This window comes from Myotis myotis, unplaced genomic scaffold (genome assembly GCF_014108235.1).
Source record: "Myotis myotis isolate mMyoMyo1 unplaced genomic scaffold, mMyoMyo1.p scaffold_m19_p_22, whole genome shotgun sequence".
NCBI classification, from domain to species: Eukaryota; Metazoa; Chordata; class Mammalia; order Chiroptera; family Vespertilionidae; genus Myotis; species Myotis myotis.
The window spans coordinates 365,765-385,000 of NW_023416327.1; the positions used below are offsets into that span (position 1 = coordinate 365,765).

Here is a 19,236-nt window from a genome sequence, read left to right on the forward strand (position 1 = left end):
GCAGCACTGAGTAGGGGGGTCGGTACCAGTGAGCACCACTGGGGGCAGCACTGAGTAGGGGGGTCGGTACCAGTGAGCACCACTGGGGGCAGCACTGAGTCAGGGCGGGTACTAGTGAGCACCACCGGGGGCAGCACTGAGTAGGGGGGTCGGTACTAGTGAGCACCACCGGGGGCAGCACTGAGTAGGGGTGTCGGTACCAGTGGGCGCCACCGGGGGCAGCACTGAGCCATTGCAATGTTCCCCACTCTGTCCGGACAGGGCTGGCAGAAACATGGCGATGGAGAGAACCTGTGCTACCACCTGCTCAGGGAATTCACCTGTCACCTGCCTGTCACCTCCCTTCCTGGTCACGTAAGGCCGCATGACTGCCCTGTTTCACAAATGGGGAAACCGAGGCACATGGTTACTAAGTGTCTGAGAGGACCTGGCGGTGGGAGCCCTGCTGAGGAGGGGGCAGAGGCCTGGAGCAGGGGTGCGCCCAGCCGGGAGGCCCCCGGGGGAGCAGGAGGCCGCCCCCCGGCTGCCATGGCTGAGTCCAGGCCCCAGCGCCGTGCAAACGGCCCCCCGGTGGCAGACAGCGCTGCCCAGACGGAGGAAGTGAGCAGCTCCCGGGAATAGAAACGGGCAGAAGCCCAGAGGGGCCGCCGTTCCCCTCTCACAGGAGCCCCGGGAACCACAGACCGCAGGCCAGACTGGAAAATGTGCCTGGGATCCTGGCGCCGCTGCCAGGCCCTCCCCCGGTCCCAGGGGGAGCGGAGGCCGGTTCTTCACATGCAACGGGCCGCGCGCAGCCACGGCGAGGGCGGGGGCTGCAGGCGGCCGGGAGGAGAGCCAGGGGCTGGCGGTGGGGACGCTGAATGGCAGCATCGCAAACACACCCTGGGCCTCGGCGTCGGGCTCTGGGCCCAGAAGGCTGTGTCCCCATCCCTCCGATTCGGAGGACGCGCTACCGCCCCTGAGCTGGGGGGACACAGGAGGGGGGCTGGGTTAGCTCCTGGCAGCAGGACACCGGGCAGGGCTCTCCTGTGTCACAGCCCCGACGGCGGGCACACGCGGGCCCCTCGGCCTGGCATGAGCTTCTCTGTGCCCTGCACCTGTCGGCAGGGAGTGGCCCTCGGGGTGGCGGAGCAGCTCCCGGGAGCCAGCCTTGATGCTCCAGGTGTGAGCAGCTGGGGCCTGGGGCAGCGGTGGCCCCGGGTGGGAGGGGAGGAGTGAGGCAGGAAGGCTGGGGCGGGGGGTGGGAGACACACACACACACACACACACACACACACACACACACACACGGGGCTGCCAGGAGCAGCAGCAGAGCCGACAGAACACGGTCAGCAGTGCAGCAAAGGAAAGACGGAGTGAACGCGATGCAGACTCGGCCCCAGCTCTGGATGGTGTGATGACGTCACCAAGACAGGGAGACCAGGAAGACTGGCTGGTTCAGGGATTCAAAAAGAGCCAGGCCCGGCCGGCGTGGCTCAGTGGTTGAGCGTCGACCCAGGAACCAGGAGGTCACGGTTCGATTCCCGGTCAGGGCACATGCCTGGGTTGCGGGCTCCATCCCCAGTGTGGGGCGTGCAGGAGGCAGCCGGTCCATGATTCTCTCTCATCATGGATGTTTCTATCTCTCTTTCCCTCTCCCTGCCTCTCTGAAATCAATCCTATATAATAAAACCCTAATATGCAAATCGACTGAACGGTGGAATGACCGGTCGCTATGAACTGACCACCAGGGGGCAGACGCTCAATGCAGGAGCTGCCCCCTGGTGGTCAGTGCGCTCCCACAGGGGGAGCGCCGCTCAGCCAGAAGCCGGCGAGTGCAGTGGCCGTGGCGGGAGCCTCTGTGGCAGCACTAAGGGGCAGCGAGCCAAGCGGTAGGAAGCAGCAAGCAGGCGGGCGGTAAGGAGCGAGGGGCCCCAGACTGCGAGAGGGCACTGGCCGGGCTGAGGGACGCCCCCCACCCCAGCCTCCACCCCCCAGTGCACAAATTTCGTGCACCAGGCCTCTAGTGAAAATATAGTTAAAAATAAATGCTGAGAGTGCTGTTCCACAGGAGGCCTGTAGGGGGCGACCTCGAATAGCCTTTGGGAGGAACGAGATCTGGGCCGGAGAGGCTCAGAAGCATGTGGATCGTATTAACCGAGTGGGAGGGATGAGGTCATTGGGGATGGCGATGACGGGGCCGCGGGCCAGGGCAGGCTTCCCGCTGCTACCCGGGCAGCCGGCTGCCTGCGCCTGACCTACATTCACAGGCCTGGCTCCGGCGGGCGGTCCCGGCCCTGGCAGCCCAGCAGCCCAGCCCTGCGCTCCCCGGCCTGGCGGAGCATGCAGGCCCCCTGAGCTGCCCCGGCTGCACTGCGAGGGGTCCTGGGGCACAGGGGCCCCGCTCACCTGTCGGGGATGGCCGCCACGTGGTTGAAGAGCTGCCAGGGGATGCCCTGCAGAACAGCGTTCCGGAAGCTCGCGTGGCTCAGCACGCGCCCGTGGCTGCCGTCGACCACCACCACCTGGATGCCCTCCTCCAGGCCGGGGTACCGCCTGCCGCCCACCTGCAGAGCAGAGCAAACCCAGTGGGTGTGTGGGGGGCCCGAAGGCAACCAGGGTCCGAGGTCTCCTGCTCAGGGTCCCCAAGGGGACCAGGACACGGGGTGCCCCTGCAGCTTGAATCCGTTCCTGGCGGCCTCTGCTGTGGGCTGAACGGCTCTGCCCACCCCCCACCCCCCACCCCCGGGTCTACAGGTCTCAGACGTCCAGGACTGCTGGCCACCACTGGAGCGAGAAGAGGCCTGAACAGCTGCTTCCTCAGCCTCCCAAAGGGCCCCCCGCCAACACTCCCACTTTATCTTTATTTTGTTTTATTTGTTCATCCTCCCCTGAGGATATTTTCCCATTGATTTTTTAAATATATTTTATTGACTTTTTACAGAGAGGAAGGGAAAGGGATAGAGAGAAACATCGATGAGAGAGAAACATCGATCAGCTGCCTCCCGCACACCCCCCACTGGGGATGTGCCTGCAACTAAGGTACAAGCCCGTGACCGGAATCGAACCTGGGACCCTCCAGTCCGCAGGCTGACGCTCTATCCACTGAGCCAAACCGGTTACGGCTTCCCATTGATTTTTAGAGAGAGTGGAAGGGATGGGGGGAGACAGAGAGAAACATCGATGGGCTGCCTCCTGCACGTGCCCCGACCTGGGCTGGGGAGGAGCCTGCCACTGAGGTAATGGGGAAAATGAGACATTTGGGGGGTGGGGGGTGGGCTAGCAATCTGAATCTGTGCCAGCAACCTCATGCACATTCCTGTTAGCCTATAGTCTAGCCCAGTGATGGCGAACCTATGACACTCATTTTTTTGGTTGATTTTTCTTTGTTAAATGGCATTTAAATATATAAAATAAATATCAAAAAAATATGTCTTTGTTTGACTCTGGTTGCAAAGATCAAAAAATTTCTCTATGTGACCCGGCACCAGAGTCAAGTTAGGGTTTTTCAAAATGCTGACACGCCGAGCTCAAATGGTTCGCCATCGCTCTAGTCACTGCCCCTTCTTTAATTATCTGGTCTTGCAAGACCGGTTTACCTAAGCACTACCCCCATTTTACAGGGGCCATAAACCATGGACCATACACAACCCCCCGACGGGGTCATCAGCACTGGTGCCAGGCCAGACCTTTAGGTGTGGCCTCACAGCCCCCACCCAGCACACGGGGCTTTTTGCAGAGCCCGAGAAAGGTCCGGAAGTCCCACCCATATTTGGGGGACAAGGAAACCAAAAGGGTACAAAGGGAGAGCCCCCTCCGTATTGGTTATGCTCAGGATTTGGAGAGAAACCGTCTTCCCCGAGACACTGTACTAATACACACAAAACGTCTGAAAATAAAGGGGTTTTCCTGTGCCTCCGGTACTCCTGCGTATTTTTCGGGTGCCCGGTAAGTTCTGTAACAGAGGCACGTGCCCTTGAGCGGAATAGAACCCGGGACCCTTTGGTCCGCAGGCCGGCGCTCTAGCCACTGTGCCACACCGGCCGGGGCCCAAGACTTTCCCTTTGGACTTTCAGCCTCCGGAACTGAGAGGGGGAGAGATCCCTGTCGCCTGGAGCCACGAGTGTGTGAGGACAGCGGCCCGAGGAAGCCACTGACCAGGGAGGGGGGGAGGGGGAGCCCAGCCCCCCCCCCCCCCAGGGCCAGTCACCTACCTCGATGTAAGCCAGGTCATTGAGAAGGTGCAAGAATCGCTGCTTGAAACTTTCCAGCTTCACCTCCAAGAAGTGGTCCTTTGTTTTCTAGAACAAACAGGCCCGGGGTGGTCAGCTCTGAGGAGTCAGGTGTGCGGCCCAGGGCATGTCCATGGCCCTCCTGCCCGCCCCCCATCCCCGGGGAGCCGGGCGGGGGGCCAGGCTGAAGGCCAAGGGGCAGGGCTGGCTGCCTGCCACTCACCAGCTGCGCCCCGACCAGCTTCCGGGGCATCAGCACGTCCACCGTGGCCCTCTCGGCGAAGCGGGGGTAGGCGGTGGCCGTGCAGTCGCTGACGCCCGCGTTCCGGGGGATCAGAGCCTTGATCTTGATCCTCTCGCAGCCCTTCACCGAGCAGAAGGCAAATTTCTCCCTCTCGTTCTGGGCCGTCAGCTTCAGGAACAGCAGCCTGTGCAGTGGGGGGGGGGGGGGGGGGGTGGGGGGGGAAACCGTGGCTGTGGCATCAGAACCCTGAGGGCCAGCCGGCCGGGCCCCTAAACAGGACACGTATTCATGTGTCAGCGACACTTCGCTTGGTGGCACCTGGCAGACCCCGCTGTTGGGGACACAGCTGGCACCACTCAAGGGTGTGTAACCCTGAGAAACGGGTGAATCAGGGTGTGACATGTGTTTGCACCCCCCGCCCTTTCAGACTATTTGCTTTTTAAAAAACATGTTTTTATTGATTTTGGAGAGAGAGGAACAGAGTGGGAGACAGAGAGAAATATTGATGTGAGAGAGAAACCGATCGGCCGCCTCCTGCACGCCCCCTACTGGGGATCGAGCCCGCAACCCGGGCCTGTGCCCTGACCGGGAATTGAACCCTGACCTCCTGGTTCCTAGGTCGATGCTCAACCACGGAGCCAGGCCGGCCGGGGCTAGCCTGTTTACTTTTATTTTATTTTTTATTTTTTTCTTCTTAAAATACATTTTGATTGATGTCAGAGAGGAAGGGAGAGGGAAAGAGAGAGAGAGACATCCATGATGAGAGAATCATGGATCGGCTGCCTCCTGCACGCCCCCCACTGGGGACGGAGCCCACAGCCCGGGCATGTGCCCTTGACCGGGAATCGAACCCAGGACCCTTTAGTCCGCAGGCCGACGCCCTATCCACTGAGCCACACCAGCCGGGGCTAGTCTGTTTACTTTTATTTTATTTTCTTAGCCTGTTTACTTTTTTTTTTTTTTTAAATATATTTTATTGATTTTTTACAGAGAGGAAGGGAGAGGGATAGAGAGCCAGAAACATCGATGAGAGAGAAACATCAGCTGCCTCCTGCACGCCCCCCGCTGGGGATGTGCCCGCAACCAAGGTACATGCCCTTGACCAGAATCGAACCTGGGACCCTTGAGTCCGCAGGCCGACGCTCTATCCACTGAGCCAAACCTGTCTGGGCTAGCCTGTTTACTTTTATTTTACTCCCAATGATAGCGTCCGAGCCAGCAGAAGAGAAGACAGGTGCTCTGAGCCTGAGTAAGAAAGCACGACAAACTTATAAAAGGCACGAAGGGCAGGAAAAACAGCCCTGCGGCTGCAGAAAGCCCCAGAGTGTGGGCTTCTGCCCAGGAAGTGCACACCCTGTAACCCAGCGCGCGGTCGCTCCACACACCCCCCACCCCCGCCACCCCCCGCACCCCCGGGCGCCGCTGCATTAAAGCGCTGCATCCTCAGAGCCCGGGAGTAAACTCAGGCCCCTGAGGCCCCTCCGGACAGAGGAAGAGCAGAGGGGGGCAGAGACCGCCCCTCCCGTCAGCGCTGTGCGGGAAACTCGCCCCTCACCAGCCACTCACGCACAAGAGTGAAACTAGACCCCCTCTGACACCAGACACCAGAGCAAACCCAAAAGGCCCTGGCCGGTGTGGCTCAGTGGGTAGAGCGTCGGCCTGCGGACTCAAGGGTCCCGGGTTCGATTCCGGCCAAGGGCATGTACCTGGGTTGCGGGCACATCCCCAGTGGGGGGCGTGCAGGAGGCAGCTGATCGATGTTTCTCTCTCATCGATGTTTCTAACTCTCTATCCCTCTCCCCTGCTCTCTGTAAAAAGTCAATAAAATAACTATATATTTTTTTAAAAAAAGAATAAACCCAAAGCAGATTGAAGATTTAAGTGTAAGACCTGGAACCGTGAAACTAGGAGAAAAACGGGCAATCAGCTCTGACGTCGCTCTTAGCAACATTTTTTTGAGATGTGTCTCCTTGCGCAAGGAAAACAAAAGAAAAAATAAACAAACGGGTCAGACTGGAAAGTTTTTTGCAGAGCGAAGGAAACGCGACAAAATGCAAAGGAAACCCGAATGGGTTCTCTCTCATCACTGATTCTCTCTCTCTCTCTCCCCCTCTCCCTTCCTCTCTGAGGTCAATAAAAATATGTAAAAGCAAACAAACAGAATAACTGAGCAAATGAAACAAGCAGACTTCTAGAAGGGACGGGCTCCAGGCGCCTCCCCCGCGCCCGCGGCCTGGCCGTGCACAGCGCCACCCGGCGGAGAAGCGCTGGCACCCTTGGGGTGCTGGGCTGTCGGCACAGGGGCGGGGCCGGGAGCCCCCTGGTCTCCCCTCATCTCTCCATTGACTAGAACCCCAGGCGGCTCAGCCAAGGGCTGAGGGCTGAGGGCACAGATGTGTCTTCCTCCAAAGCTTGACAGCCCGGCGGGGCCGGGCCACGGAGGCCACGAGGCGGGAGGCCACGAGGCGGGAGGCCACGAGCACGCGCCACGCGGGCCACTCACCCCGAGGCCTCGTCCCAGTAGTAGTGGCTGCGGCCGGGGACGCTCTGCTCCAGCTTGTCCATCTGCAGGGTCCGCACGAAGGTGCCCGTCTTGGACGTCTGCTTCAGCAGGCGGTTGTGCACGTCCGAGAGGATGGAGAAGGTGGTGCCCCGGGGGTAGCAGAGCCCCACGCGGATCCAGTCGCCCCTGGCAACGGAGACGGAGTTAGGGTACCTGCTAGCCAGCCTCGGGGCACCTCTGGGCCGTGGAGAGCCCCCAGCGGGGCCGCCTCCCTTTCTGGGGTGGGGGGTTTTGAGGAGCAGGTGCCGTCCCAGGAGAGGGGAGGACCATGCAGGGAGGATCATGCAGGGAGGACCATGCAGGGTCCCTGGGGCGCCTCCAGGGCCGACATCGGGCCCCACCCAGACCCGGGCTGCACAGACATCCTCTCCACCGGGTGTCAGTGCAGGCGGAGGCCCAGGGTCCGCCCCTCCCGGCCCAGCCTGACCGCAGGGCCCCGGCATGGCTTTGGGGCTCTTCCCCGCATCCCACACATGCCTGCCTCGCAGGACTGCGGCATGGAAGATGCTCAGACGCAAAAACGCACAGAAGACCCCATCCTGCCCCCCCCCCCCAGTCGGCCCCGGGCCCCAGAGCCCCTTTCCCTGCGTGAAACGTCCTGGCCAGGCATGTGTCTGCCTTACGTAACCGGAGCGCTGCAGGCGGGTCCTGGCAGAGAGCCTGTTGCAAGTGACCTCCCTGCACCCGCTGCACCCTGTGGGTGTCACGGGCCCCGCCTCCCGGACAAAGGGACTGGGGCTCCCAGGGTCGGACGCCCGGCCTGAGGTCACCCCCACCCCCAGCTGGGACTGGGCCAGGTCTCCAGGCTGAGCTGCTGGGTGACAACGGGCCCTGTGGTGCTCCCCCTGCAGGGGGCGTGGTCTGTTCTAGGCCCTGCAGGGGGCGTGACTGCTTGAAGCCCTGCAGGGGGCGTGGCCTGCCCTGGGGGCGTGACCAGGCTGAGGCCCTGAAGGTGGCGTGGTTCCCAGAGGCCCTGGAGGGGCATGGCTTCCAGAGGCCTGCTGGGGGCGTGGCCTTCCCTAGGGGGCGTGATCAGGCTGAGGCCCTGAAGGGGGCGTGGCTCCCAGAGGCCCTGGAGGGGGCGTGGCCTGCCCTGGGGGCGTGACCAGGCTGAGGCCCTGAAGGTTGGCGTGGTTCCCAGAGGCCCTGGAGGGGCATGGCTTCCAGAGGCCTGCAGGGGGCGTGGCCTGCCCTGGGGGCGTGACCAGGCTGAGGCCCTGAAGGGGGCGTGGTTCCCAGAGGCCCTGGAGGGGGCGTGGCCTGCCCTAGGGGGCGTGACCAGGCTGAGGCCTTGCAGGAGGCGTGGCTTCCAGAGGCCTGCAGGGGGCGTGGCCTGCCCTAGGGGGTGTGATCAGGCTGAGGCCTTGCAGAAGGCGTGGCTTCCAGAGGCCCTGAAGGGGGCGTGGTTCCCAGAGGCCCGGAAGGGGCGTGGCTTCCAGAGGCCTGGAGGGGGCGTGGCCTGCCCTGGGGCGTGGCCTTCCTGAGGCCCGTCTCCCTGCCCTCCCGGCCACGCCCCCTCACTTGTTGAAGTTGATGAGCCAGATGGCGAGCTCGGCGGGCGCCGTGCGGTCCCAGTGGATGGTGTAGCCCTTGCGCAGCGTGACGACCGGCTGGTACTGCTGGTAGTGGGTGCTCCTGGTCAGCGCGCCCTCCAGGTGCAGGGGGCGCCCCGGGAAGTCGTTCTTGACGATCTTCATGCGCAGGTTGCTGGTCCTGTAGGCCTGGATGTACATCTTCTCGGACCCAGAAAGGAAGCGCACAACAGGCCGGTTACCAGGGATCCCGCCAGGGGCGAGGGGGGAGCCTCAGCCTGCAGCCCCGCTTAGACCAGGGGAAGGGGCGGCCAGGTAAGGGGTCCCCTCGCCTCGCAGCCCACGCCGCACAGCGCACTCCAACCAAGGCCTGAGCATCTTTAAAAAGGGCTGGGCTGCCGGCCGGTGTGACTCAGTGGGTAGAGCGCCGGCCTGCAGACTGAAGGGTCCCGGGTTCAATTTCCAGTCAGGGCACAGGCCCGGGTTGCGGGCTCCATCCCCAGTGCGGGGTGTGCAGGAGGCAGCCGGTCAGTGAGTCTCTCTCACCATGGATGTTTCTCTCTCTCCTTCTCCCTGTCCCTTCCTCTCTGAAATAAAAAAAATGTATATTTTAAAAAATTAGCTCCCACCGGGTGAGGAGGAAAAGAAGGAAGAAGGAAGGAAAAAGGATGAGGAGCCTGTGTCCTCAGGCCCCGCGCAGAGCCCGGCGTGCAGCGGGCACTCCATGCTAGTCCAGGCGTGCGCGAGCCCAGGCCGCAGGGCGCTGTGCCAGCATGTGCCCCTCTGTGCGTGCCCCCCTGTGTGTGTCCCCTGTGTGTGTCCCCCCTGTGCCTGCCCCTCTGTGTGTGCCCCCCTGTGTGTGTCCCCTGTGTGTGTCCCCCGTGTGTGTCCCCCGTGTGTGTCCCCTGTGTGTGTCCCCCCTGTGCATGCCCCGCTGTGCGTGTCCCCCTGTGTGTGTCCCCTGTGTGTGTCCCCCGTGTGTGTCCCCTGTGTGTGTCCCCTGTGTGTGTCCCCCCTGTGCATGCCCCGCTGTGCGTGTCCCCCTGTGTGTGTCCCCTGTGTGTGTCCCCTGTGTGTGTCCCCCTGTGTGTGTCCCCTGTGTGTGTCCCCCCTGTGCATGCCCCTCTGTGCGTGCTCCCCTGTGTGTGTCCCCTGTGTGTGTCCCCCCTGTGCATGCCCCTCTGTGCGTGCCCCTCTGTGCGTGCCCCCCTGTGTGTGTCCCCTGTGTGTGTCCCCCCTGTGCATGCCCCTCTGTGCGTGCCCCCTGTGTGTGTCCCCTGTGTGTGTCCCCTGTGCGTGACCCCCGTGGGTGTCCCCCTGTGCGTGCCCCCCGTGTGTACCCCCTGTGCGTGCCCACCTGTGCGTAGTGCCCGCTGCAGATGGCCCCCCGCCAGTCGGGGACGTCGATGCAGTCGGGGTGCCGCAGCAGCCAGTTGTCGGCCTTGGTGAGGTAGGAGCCGGGGTACTCGGACACGGAGCCGTCCACGTCGTGGAACACCGACGTCTTGTCGCCGTCCATGTCCAGCTGGTTGAACCAGGGCCCGGGCTCCCCGAAGAACACTCTGGACGTGATCTGCCAGAGCCAGAGCCCGGCATCAGGGGGCGGGCCGGGGAAACGCGGGCGGACCTCGCAGACCGCGCCCCCCGCCACCCCCACACCCAGCCTCTGGCCTCTGCTCATGGGAGGGGAGGGCGCTGGTTCCCGCTCACAAGGCTGCAGAGCTGGGCGGGTATGCAGGGGCACGCGTGTGCGTGTGTGCGTGTGTATCTGTGTGTGATTGCATGTGTGCATCTCTGTGTGCACATGTGTGTGATTGCATGTGTGTGCATGTATGGGCATGTGTGTCTGTGTGTGCACACGTGTGTGCATGTGTGGGATGTGCATGCATGTGTGTGCATGTGTGCACATGTGTGCATGAGTGTATCTCTGTGTGCGTGTATGTGTGATTGCATGTGTGTGCATGTGTGTGCATGTGTATGTCTCTGTGTGCGTGTGATTGCATGTGTGGGCATGTGTGTGCACGTGTGTGTGCATGTGTATATCTCTGTGTGCATGAGTGTATCTCTGTGTGCGTGTATGTGTGATTGCATGTGTGGGCATGTGTGTGCATGTGTGTATCTCTCTCTGTGTGTGATTGCATGTGTGGGCATGTGTGCGTGTGCGTGTGCATGTGCGTGAATGAGACCGAGGCAGCAGAGAATGTTTGCAGGAGGCGGTGTGTGCACCCACGTGGGTGGGAGGGCGCAGGCTCTCCACGCAGCCGTGGAGATTTCCGTGACTGGCCTCTTTGGGGCCCGAGCAGCCTGAGTAAAGGAATTAGCTGACTCCAGTCGGACATCTTTCCCCTCCGCCTGCCCTGAGCGCGCAGACAAGCCAAGGGCAGGAGCGGAGGGGGGAGGGGGAGGGGAGGCCTGGGAAATCCACAACCAGAGAGAGAGAGAGAGAGAGAGAGAGAGAGAGAGAGAGAGAACGCCCGCCCCAGGAGGTCCGGCCCTGCCTAGTCCCCGGGGGCACCCGGCCTGATCTCATCACCAGGCCGCTCCTTGGCTGTCTGTGGCCAGGAGGCCCTGCTCTCAGCGGGGGACTGAACACAGCAGCTTCAGCAGAGATCCCTCAGACACTGCAGGTTTTTAAATTAACTGCGCCGCCTGGCGTGGCTCCATGGTTGAGCATCAACTAGGAACCAGGAGGTCAGGGTTCGATTCCCGCTCAGGGCACACGCCCGGGTTGAGGGCTCGATTCCCAGTGGGGGGTGTGCAGGAGGCAGCCGGTCCATGATTCTCTCTCATCATGGATGTGTGTGTCTCTCTCTCCCTCTCCCTCCCTCTCGGAAATCAATCTATAATAATAAAAGCGTCATATGCTAATTAGACTGGACGTCCTTCCGGACGACCTTCCAGATGAAGCTGGGGCTGCGAGGGAAGCGGGGGCCCTGAATGCCTGCCGGTGGCCGGAGGGGAGCCCGGGTCCCGGGTGCCGGAGGGACGCCGATGCCGGCAGCCGGGGGACGGAAGGCCTGCTCTTGCACAAATTTCATGCACCAGGCCTCTAGGAAAAATATATTTAAAAAATTAAATGAACTGGGCCAAACTCAGGTGGCCCAGTCTCGGGACTCACAGGACAAAAGCCAGGCGCCCGGAGCAGCCGCCTCCGACGCTGGCGCCCAGCGCGAGGCTCCCGCTGAGGCCCATGAGCCCTGGGCAGGGCAAGGGCAGTGCGAGGCCAGCAGGCACCGACCCCGGCCTCGCCGGCCGGCCCCCCACGCTTGTACTTTCCCAGTCTGGACGCAGCCAGAACGGGGCCGCGGTCCGGGCTGCCCGGAGGAGGCCGCTCAGACCCTGCGGTGAGTCACGGCCGGGGCCTGGGCAGCTGGGCGCGGGCCGGCGCCTCGCTCACCGGGACGTCCTCGAAGGTGACATGGGACACGTTGTTGTGGGGGCAGCTCTGCCAAGCGTTGTTCAGGCGGAAGGCCAGGGCGCTGGTGTGCCGGCCCTCCAGGGCCGCGAACTTGCGGAAGGTGCAGTTCTGGATGTTGATGGGGCCGTCGTAGAACTGGATCCCCCGGATGGGAAAGTTCCTGGGGGGGCGGGCAAGTCAGCGTCAGGCGCGTCGCCAGGTCTGCCCTCCCGTGGGTGCCACCGGGGACCTGCCAGGCAAACGAGGCCTGACCCCCGCCCCCAGCAGCTCCCCCTGCATAGCACACGGCGGGCTCATTCGTTAGCTCACGGGGAAAGCGTTCAGGGACATAGTGTCAGTCAGTGATGGCTGGATGATGAATGGATGGATAGATGGATGGATGGATGAATAGATGATGGATGAATGGATGAATGGAAAGATGATGGATGGATGGATGATGGATGGATGGGTGGATGGGTGAATGGAAGGATGATGGATGGATGGATGAATGGAAGGATGATGGATGGATGATGGATGGATGGATAGATGATGGATGGATGATGGATAGATGATGGATGATGGATGGATGATGGAGAGATGATGGATGGATAGATGATGGATAATGGATGATGGATGGATGATGGATAGATGATGGATGGATAGATGATGGATAATGGATGATGGATGGATGGATGGATGGATGATGGATGGATAGATGATGGATAATGGATGATGGATGGATGATGGATAGATGATGGATGGATAGATGATGGATAATGGATGATGGATGGATGATGGATTGATGATGGATAGATGATGGATGATGGACGGGTGGATGAATGGATGGATGGATGATGTATGATGGATGGGTGGATTGATGGGTGGATGGATGGTGGATGGATGATGGATAGATGGTGGAGGATGGATGGAAGGATGGATGGATGATGTATGATTGATGGGTGGGTAGATGGTGGAAGATGGATGGAAGGATGGATGGATGATGGATGATGGATGGAAGGATGGATGATGGATGGATAGATGATGGATGATGGATGATGGACAAAGAGATGAATATCTCTCTAGGTGCTGGCTTAGGGCTTGGGGGATCACCCTCTATTGCAAACCTATCCCCCAACATTTCCATCCTGTGAAGAGTCACTGGGCAAACACCGGCAACACCGCCAACACCGTGCCCCGTGGGGAGGGAGAGCCATTCGTCACGGCCGCCTCAGGCTCACTTGCTACAACAGTTTAATCAGATGAGGCCTGGGGTGCATTTCCTGTCTGTGAGCAAGCCTTTCGCTGGGGCGCAGGCTGGATGTGGGGGACAGAGGAAAGCTGGCAGGACCGTGACTGCCAGGGGACCCCAGAACGGCCCAGATCCCCAGGAGGCAGGAGGGGACGCAGGCGTGGCCATGGAGGGAGGGGGTTGGAGTAGGACATTTTGCCTCGAGCCCAGTGGGGGGCAGGGGGGAGGGACCCTCTCCAAGTGCCTCGGGCTCCTGGGCCGGGGCAAAGGGGGGCGAGGTCCTACGAGGGCCCAAATCGAGGCCTGCTCATTCTCCAGGCCCCATTTTTCTGCTTTTACTGCCATCTCCACCCCTGGGCCAGGGCCCTCTCCCTCCACCACGAACAAAAGAAAGGGCAGGAAGACAAACAAGAACGCAGACGTGCATGTCTCGGGGGAGAGGCCACACCCAGCTGCCCCCCATCCTCACACCGGCCCCCCCTCCGCGCAGACACGGCTCCCGGGGGACCCTGCGTCACCGGGCTGGGCGAGGTGGCGTCAGCGGACGCCAGGGACCGGGCCTTTCTGCATTGTTCTATTAGCGGCCGATGAACGTCACGGCCGTGAGTCCTGACTGCCGGGGGCGGCCCGGGCCTGTGTCCATGGAACGCACTCCGGGACAGCCCGCTCTCCCTGCAGACCCCAGCTGGCCCAGACAGGATGAATCAGCCGTGATCCGGGCTGCACGTCCCGGGTTCCAGCTGCACTCGCAGCCCGAGGCCCACAGAGGAGCCGGACGCGCAAACCAACGCACGGGTGGGAACCGTCGCCGTCGGCGCGCCCAGGCCCGGGAGCCAGACACTCAGCCCAGAGCCCGGCCGTGCAGACCCAGAGCGGCTCCTGTAACAGCCCGACCAGGGCCACCTCGAGCCCGTGGTTCTTTCTGCAAGACCTTTTCTTTCCTTTTTTAAAAACAGATTTTGATTGATGTCAGAGAGGAAGGGAGAGGGAGAGAGAGAGAAACATCCATGAGGAGAATCACGGACCGGCTGCCTCCCGCACGCCCCCCACTGGGGATGGAGCCCGCCACCCGGGCCTGTGCCCTGACCGGGAATCGAACCCTGACCTCCTGGTTCCTAGGTCGACGCTCAGCCACGGAGCCACGCCGGCCAGGCCACAAAATCTTTTCAAACACACAGGTGCCCCACGGATGGGGGTTAGACCTGCGTCCTGCAACGCAGAGCCCGCGACTCCGCAGGCCGCCCTGCTGTGCTGCCGCGGGACACACCTGATGCTAGAACATTCTCTCCGGCACCACAGCCGCTCTCCCCGCAGGGCCCACTAGGATGGGTGTCGTGGGTGCAGCTGGGCCGCCCTGAGGATACCTTCCGGGTGGAGTCCCGCCTGCCGGGGGAGACCCCCTCTGCTGTGACGCGGTTTGGTTGGGTCACCTCCTGTTCCTCCCTCGTGTGCGCTGGGGCCTGACTCTCTCTCTCTCTCTCTCTCTCTCTCTCTCTCTCTGTCTCCACCCTCAGAAGGGCATGACCTGCTCCCGTGGGCACGTCTCAGGAGACAGAACCCTTGCTGATCCTGACAACAAATTCCTATCGATGTACCCCTGGTCAGTGTGGCTCAGTGGATAGAGCGCCAGCCTGCGGACGGAAGGGTCCCAGGTTCTATTCTGGTCAAGGGCATGTACCTTGGTTGCAGGCACATCCCCAGTGGGGGGTGTGCAGGAGGCAGCTGATGGATGTTTCTCTCTCATCGATGTTTCTAACTCTCTATTCTCCCTTCCTCTCTGTAAAAATCAATAAAATATATTAAAAATAAAATCCCTATCGACACAGCCCAGAGCCACGCCGCCTGCTGCCTCCCCTCAGCAGTCCTGCCTCCCCTCTCACGTCGGGGCCCCGCGGCGCTCAGGGTCAGCCACGTGGCAGGAGGCAGCCGCCGCCGTGGGCGCCAACCTACTGGCCGATCGGCAGGGTCCTCCCGCTGGGGTCCAGGCCGCCGGGGCCCCAGATCCTGCTGTCCATCATCTTGGTCCCCACGTTGCCGCTCTCGCCCACGAACAGGCTGTTCTTGATCTCCTGCTTGGAGCCATCGTCGTAGGGGAAGGTCCCGCCACTGCAGGGGGGTGGGGTGGGGGGGAGAGGGTGTCGGGGTGAGGAGGCCGCGGGCAGCTTCCCAGGGGGCCCGGCGCCCGGGGACAGGTGCTTGCTTACCTGGCCAGGGTCAGGCCGATGCCATTGTCAGCGAACCTGGGGACAGAGGCAGACAGTCAGAGCGTGCTAGCTGGTGTGGCTCAGTGGGTAGAGCCCGTGCTCTCCTTGCCCTGCACCCCACTGGGCCCCGGAGCCACTGCAGCTACTGTGAGGGTTGGGGGGGGGGGTCTGGACCTGAGCTTGGGGTTCCCTGAGGGAGCTGGGATAGCTCAGGCCCCTCCCACTCAGCCTGGCTCCACGGAGGATGAGTGACAGCGTGTCCGGGCGTCAGGCGTGGGGAGGCAGCCGCCCTGGGGGCTGCGTCTCCAGCCCCCTCGCCGGCTGGTGGAGGCCGCACCAGGGCGCGTGCAGGGCCTGGCTCCTCGCCAGATCGGGATGGGGGTGCAGGCCCTTGCCAGCTTCTCCTTGTCCCTGCACCCCCAGTGCTCGGCCTGTGGTCGCCCTCCCCGTCCGCGGGGCCCCGGGGCCTCACAGACACTCAGGGCTGTGTCCCCCCAACACACACACACCTGCGGGGGGGGCCTGGGGAACTGGCCACTCCTCCCGCCTGCTTTTCCCAAGCCTGGGCCTGTCCGCTTCCTCTCTCTCCCTCGCCCGTTAGGGTTCCTCTAAGGCAGCGGTTCTCAACCTTCCTAAGGCCACGGCCCTTTAATACGGCTCCTCATGCTGTGGGGACCCCCAACCATACAATTGTTTCCGTGGCTACTTCATCGCTGTCATGTTGCTGCTGTGATGAATCGTCATGTAAATACCTGATATGCAGGATGGATTTTCATTGTTACGAATTGAACATCATGAAAGCACAGTGATTCATCACAGAAACAATATGTGATTATAGATGTGTTTTCCGATGGTCTTAGGCGACCCCTGTGAAAGGGTCGTTCGGCCCCCAGGTTGAGAACCGCTGCTCTAGGGGTCACGGGGGAGTGGGGCAGCACGGTTCTGTCCTGGGAGCCTGTCCCTTGGCTCTGTCCTGCGGGGGCTGCACGCCGTCCACGGGACCTCGCCCCCCAGCTCCCTTCTCATCGGCCTCCGGGGCCGGGAGCTGCGGTTTCGGGTCGCAGGCCAGCACCTCCTGGTTTAGGGGGATTCGCTAAGCCCAGCCTGGGGACCCTCCCTGAAATAAAGTCGGCAAGCTCGACCTTTGAGAGTCAGTGTAAGAAACGAAGGCCACCGAGGAGGCAGCACACAGTGGGTGCCTTTGAGAGTCAGTGTAAGAAACGAAGGCCAATGAAGACCCAGCACACAGTGGGTGCCTTTGAGAGGAGGGTAAAAAACAAAGGCCATCGAGGATGGAGCACACAGTGGGTGCCTTCTCTCCACCTTCACGGGCTGGCTACGGGCCTGAGAGGGCCCCGCCCAGTGAGGACCTGGAGGCCAGTCGTGACCCCAGCACCTGGCACTGGGCCGAGGCTGCTGGGAGGGGCTGGGGGCCAGGCCTGCTGCCTTCCCCGCCCCTGCCCGGCCCTGGCCATCCCTCCCTGCCCTGAGCTGCTCGCTCCCCGCCCGGGCCAGGGGCTCCGTGCCCACTCGGTGCTGCGACGCCACCAGCCCGCTCACCGGCAGCTGTCCAGCCACACGTCCCCGCCTCGCAGCCATGCCCCGTGGTCCTGGTTCTTGTAGGCGGTGAAGTGCTTGATGATGGCCGGCACCCGGGGCTTCAGCGGGTCAGCGTCCTGGTGCGGGCTGTACCTGCGGCAGCACGGGGCGGGGGCACGGGTCAGAAGGGGCTCCTGCCTGGGCCCCCCTCACGCAGGTGGCAGCCGCGCCCCCTCTCTTGCCCATCAGCTGCCCGAGGAGCACCCCACCCCAGCGGTCAAAGGCCAGAGAAGTTCAGACATGCCAGCCTCGGGGCCAGGACGGCGGTGCCAGCTCTCCACCCACTGGGGTAACCTCGACCCCAAGCCTCAGCCTCTTAGCCGGAAAGCAGCTTGGGGCCCGGGCGCTCACTGGTGGGCGCCCCACAGATGTCATCACCGTGTCCCTGGGGTCACCTCAGAGGGAGCCCCGGCCACGGGGTCCCCTCACAGGGACCGGCTCCTCGGCACTGGGGGCCTCGGCGTGGCCCCGGGCCCAGCTGGCTCCTCCTCCTTACACTGCAGGGGACCTTCTTCCCTCTTTCCTTTCCACTCGGCCCCTCGCCGCCCGCCCTGCTGCCGCCCGGCCCATCCCGCTCACTGACCAGGGGCGGGTTTTTGCTGAACCCTACTGCACCCCTAATGCACCTCTAATGCTGACACCAAATGCACCCCTAATGCTTAAACCCTAATTCACCCCTAATTTACCCCTAATTCACCCTAATGCACCCCTAATGCTTAAACCCTAATTCACCCCTAATTCACCCCTAATTCACCCTAATGCACCCCTAATGCTTAAACCCTAATTCACCCCTAATTCACCCCTAATTCACCCTAATGCACCCCTAATGCTTAAACCCTAATTCGCCCCTAATTCACCCTAATTCAGCCCTAATTCACCCTAATTCACCCCTAATTCACCCTAATGCACCCCTAATGCTTAAACCCTAATTCGCCCCTAATTCACCCTAATTCAGCCCTAATTCACCCTAATCCACCCCTAATGCTTAAACCCTAATTCACCCCTAATTCACCCCTAATTCACCCTAATGCACCCCTAATGCTTAAACCCTAATTCGCCCCTAATTCACCCTAATTCAGCCCTAATTCACCCTAATGCTGACACCCTAATGCACCCCTAATGCTGACACCCTAAATGCTGGAACCTCACACTTGGCTCTGTTCGGATTCTCACCACGGTTCCCCCAGCAACTAGCTCAACGTGCAGGACACAGGATGTCTCCACAGACACCGGGTGACTGACTGAGTGAATGACGGTGAGTGGATGGGTGGTGGGTGGGTGGGTGGGTGGGTGGATGGGTGGATAGATGGATGGGTGGGTGGATGGGTGGATGGGTGGATGGGTGGGTGGATGGGTGGATGGGTGGGTGGATGGGTGGATGGATGGATGGATGAATGAATCGGTGGATGGATGGGTGGGTGGATGGGTGGATGGGTGGATGGGTGGATGGATGGGTGGATGGGTGGATGGATGGATGGGTGGGTGGATGGGTGGATGGGTGGATGGGTGGGTGGATGGGTGGATGGGTGGGTGGATGGGTGGATGGATGGATGGATGGATGGGTGGATGGGTGGATGGATGGGTGGATGGGTGGATGGGTGGATGGGTGGGTGGATGGGTGGGTGGATGGGTGGATGGATGGATGGGTGGGTGGATGGGTGGATGGGTGGATGGGTGGGTGGATGGGTGGATGGGTGGGTGGATGGGTGGATGGGTGGATGGATGGGTGGATGGGTGGGTGGATGGGTGGATGGGTGGATGGATGAATGGGTGGGTGGATGGGTGGATGGGTGGATGGGTGGGTGGATGGGTGGATGGATGGGTGGATGGGTGGATGGGTAGGTGGGTGGGTGGATGGGTGGATGGGTGGATGGATGGGTGGTTGGGTGGATGGGTGGGTGGATGGGTGGGTGGGTGGGTGGGTGGATGGGTGGATGGGTGGGTGGATGGATGGGTGGATGATGGATGGGTGGGTGGGTGGATGGATGGGTGGATGATGGATGGGTGGATGGATGGGTGGATGGATGGGTGGATGATGGGTGGGTGGGTGAGTGGATGGATGGGTGGATGGATGGGTGGATGATGGATGGGTGGGTGGGTGGATGGATGGGTGGATGGATGGGTGAATGGATGGGTGGATGATGGATGGGTGGGTGGGTGGATGGATGGGTGGGTGGATGGGTGGGTGGATGGATGGGTGGATGATGGATGGGTGGATGGGTGGATGGGTGGGTGGA

At 61.8% G+C, this 19,236-nt stretch overlaps 1 protein-coding gene across 1 annotated transcript in view; it reads right to left on the reverse strand.

The window, feature by feature from the left end:
* The window catches only part of LOC118679105 (cell migration inducing hyaluronidase 1), a 58,814-nt gene that overhangs the window by 5,715 nt on the left and 33,863 nt on the right, over positions 1 to 19,236 (reverse strand). The window contains exons 18-27 of the mRNA XM_036355485.1: positions 16,961 to 17,092; positions 15,401 to 15,436; positions 15,147 to 15,302; positions 11,948 to 12,128; positions 9,908 to 10,123; positions 8,540 to 8,751; positions 6,959 to 7,144; positions 4,435 to 4,639; positions 4,194 to 4,280; positions 2,389 to 2,546 (exon numbers count right to left, since the gene is read on the reverse strand). Of these exons, the coding sequence (XP_036211378.1) occupies positions 2,389 to 2,546; positions 4,194 to 4,280; positions 4,435 to 4,639; positions 6,959 to 7,144; positions 8,540 to 8,751; positions 9,908 to 10,123; positions 11,948 to 12,128; positions 15,147 to 15,302; positions 15,401 to 15,436; positions 16,961 to 17,092 (1,569 nt within the window). The remainder of the gene's footprint in view (positions 1 to 2,388; positions 2,547 to 4,193; positions 4,281 to 4,434; positions 4,640 to 6,958; positions 7,145 to 8,539; positions 8,752 to 9,907; positions 10,124 to 11,947; positions 12,129 to 15,146; positions 15,303 to 15,400; positions 15,437 to 16,960; positions 17,093 to 19,236) is intronic.